We start from the raw sequence: 2,431 nt of genomic DNA, 5'->3' as shown, positions 1-2,431 counted from the left end.
TGTTTAATCCGTTCAGAGTTCTTTGCAGAAATCTAAATGATGTCTATCACTTAATCTGATTATCGTATTCTTTAGAGCATACCAAAACAACTTTGCTTAATACGCGCGATTTTCCTATGTCGAATTTAAACTAACTTACAATCTTAACATCTTATTACGATTTGAAAATTAACTGGTGTTGTATACTGTACATATGTAATTTTTATTTCCTAAACTAATAAATAAAGTCACTTAATACAACTATAACCTTCAAATTATACTACTCTTCTCTTTTTAAAGAAACATTATCATGTTTTACGCAATAATATTAATCTAAAATTTGGGCGAAAAACTTCTTCACATATACCTATCTACCTATAGCTTTAAATAAAATAGAAATCTTACAGTTTAAATTGTTCTCATAAATATCTCTTTATTTTAATAATAATACTTAATAAATATAAGGCAAATGTTATCACGTTTTGAATTTATTTGCACTTTGCAAATTTTTTTGAATAAAAGAAACCAATTTATCGCTTGGGATTGTTTTCTCGTCAACATATTGGTTATTCCTTTTTCTTTTTTTTGATTAAGTAGCTTTTTGTTGCATTAAGTTTCATTATATTTTGTAATGAAAACTCTATTGTCATACTCTGTGTACTCTCTACCACACATTTTAAGAAGTTAATTTTATTTGTTACGAGAATGTTAGGCGACTCCAGGAGTAATGCCAAGAATAGGGGTGGTTGACAATACATGACCCTCGAAATTTAATGTTTCTGATTTGAATTTAATGCGAGCATTGAAAAAATATATAGTCTTTTATGACCTTAGCCATCTTGAGTCTCGAAATCTTGAATAAAAGCTTGCTTAAGGCAAGCGTATTGCACATGGTCCAAATTCATTCAACACACTGTGAAAAACGTACTATAGAAGCCACGATCCTCTTCAAGCACACTTTTGTGACTGGAACATTTTGGGGAGAAGAGCACGTTCTACCTTGGGAAGAGAATTGTACAAACCAAAAGTGAAAATTGACAAACAACAGCAATCAAGTAAAGCAGAGTTAAATAGGACTAAAGTAAAGTATGTGAAGTACAAAGTTTGCAAATATTACACAAAAGTTTGTGTTAAACGATACTACTGAGCTGTAATATAAATATATGAAATGCAAGGTTCGTAATTTTGCGAAATGTCCCTGTAGCCTGTTGGCAACGATGTAAGAATGAGGAGAAGCAAGACACAACTGCAGATGCCCAAATGATTTTAAATGGGCTTACATGGGGGAATAAGAAAAATCCTCATGTAACAATTTGCACATTTCAGTAAAAATGATGGGCAATAAAAACTTAAACCCTTTACTCATTTTTTGTCTTCATATTCAACCGAAATCGATGCATTTGACTGAGAAAATCATTATAAAAAGTTATAAAGTCGGGCAGAAAATTGAAACTGTATAGACTTTACACATTCAGTCGAACTTCTGGAACTATATTTATCTTTATATATATATAAACATATACATGTATATATATGCAGATTCAATATTATTGTGCTTTTGGCCATCGCATGTATAAACTACTCTTAATTATTTGTTTTCTATTTTGTTTTATTCTTGTAAACTTTACCTTTTCTCCAAACAACATATTATAGGGCTGTGCGGTACGACTTCTAATCTTTTTATTTCTGAAATAAGAGGAATATATCATACAATTTATGGCATACTATTTACATATCAATATCAAATATCTTACATCATATCTTGAACAAGTTCCGGAGATGAACTACGATTTCGTTCTGATAAAGGAAATGCTTCATCAATTCCTACATCGTAGGTTTCGTTGCTCTTTAAAGACTTTTGCGAACCGCTAGTTCTAATGCAATTTGATTTCGAGACGCTTAAGCTTAACGATTCAAATAAATCGGTTATTTTTTCCAAATTATTTTGTGCTACGAAATCCTGTAACAATTGTTGCTGCACAAGACATTCTTGCTGAGCCTCTTTTAATAAAGCAATACGTTCCTGCAAGTGATTTTCCAAATTGGCCACTTTGCATAACAAGTCTACTGAGTTCGTAGATAAACGTTCTAACAAATATTTCGCCTCGTCGATATTATCGATTTCGTTGATGAAGTTTTGCACATTGTGCGATTCACCCACATTGAAATCTTTACTATCATCGAATTGTAACAAAGCTTGTTGAGTATTATTAATGCTTTCTTGGACATAAGTCAGATTAGATTTAATTAAATCTTCCTCATTGTCCAAGTCATTGCTGCTAGTTGAGGTTCGTTTTTGAACGTCCAACAAATCGGATGATAATCTATCACGCTCATTCATCAGACGTTCCAATTCATTCTCAAATTGCATCATCATTTGTTTGTTTCGAGCATGACGATCCAAAACATGTGACATATTATACCATTGCTTTCGTGCTAAACGTGTATCAAA

The 2,431-nt window shown here is 31.7% G+C and overlaps 1 protein-coding gene across 2 annotated transcripts; it reads right to left on the bottom strand.

Annotated features, from left to right (window-relative positions):
• Positions 1-398: 398 nt before the first annotated feature.
• On the bottom strand, positions 399-2,425 carry LOC119644091. Of its 2 annotated transcripts, none has more exons than XM_038043618.1 (3): positions 1,734-2,425; positions 1,608-1,665; positions 399-978 (listed from the first exon to the last, which is right to left on the bottom strand). In XM_038043618.1, the coding sequence occupies exons 1-3, from the start codon at positions 2,393-2,395 to the stop codon at positions 928-930; spliced, it is 771 nt and encodes a 256-aa protein (XP_037899546.1). In that variant the 5' UTR covers positions 2,396-2,425; the 3' UTR covers positions 399-927. The 2 variants fall into 2 exon arrangements, with proteins under 2 accessions (XP_037899546.1, XP_037899544.1); XM_038043616.1 differs by having other exon boundaries at positions 399-974.
• Between the last annotated feature and the right edge of the window lie 6 nt (positions 2,426-2,431).

Source organism: Glossina fuscipes, unplaced genomic scaffold, assembly GCF_014805625.2.
Source record: "Glossina fuscipes isolate IAEA_lab_2018 unplaced genomic scaffold, Yale_Gfus_2 87901, whole genome shotgun sequence".
NCBI classification, from domain to species: Eukaryota; Metazoa; Arthropoda; class Insecta; order Diptera; family Glossinidae; genus Glossina; species Glossina fuscipes.
This window is presented reverse-complemented; position numbering and strand designations above follow the sequence as displayed.

What these genes read in the sequence shown, in the direction of transcription:
- LOC119644091 (XM_038043616.1), bottom strand. Translation starts at nt 2,395, where the DNA reads ATGTCACATGTTTTGGATCGTCATGCTCGAAACAAACAAATGATGATG. An exon ending in GAACTTGTTCAAGATATGAT is followed by an intron (nt 1,666 to 1,733) that starts GTAAGATATTTG and finishes CTCTTATTTCAG; the next exon opens with AAATAAAAAGATTAGAAGTC. An exon ending in ATATGTTGTTTGGAGAAAAG is followed by an intron (nt 975 to 1,607) that starts GTAAAGTTTACA and finishes TTCCCAAGGTAG; the next exon opens with AACGTGCTCTTCTCCCCAAA.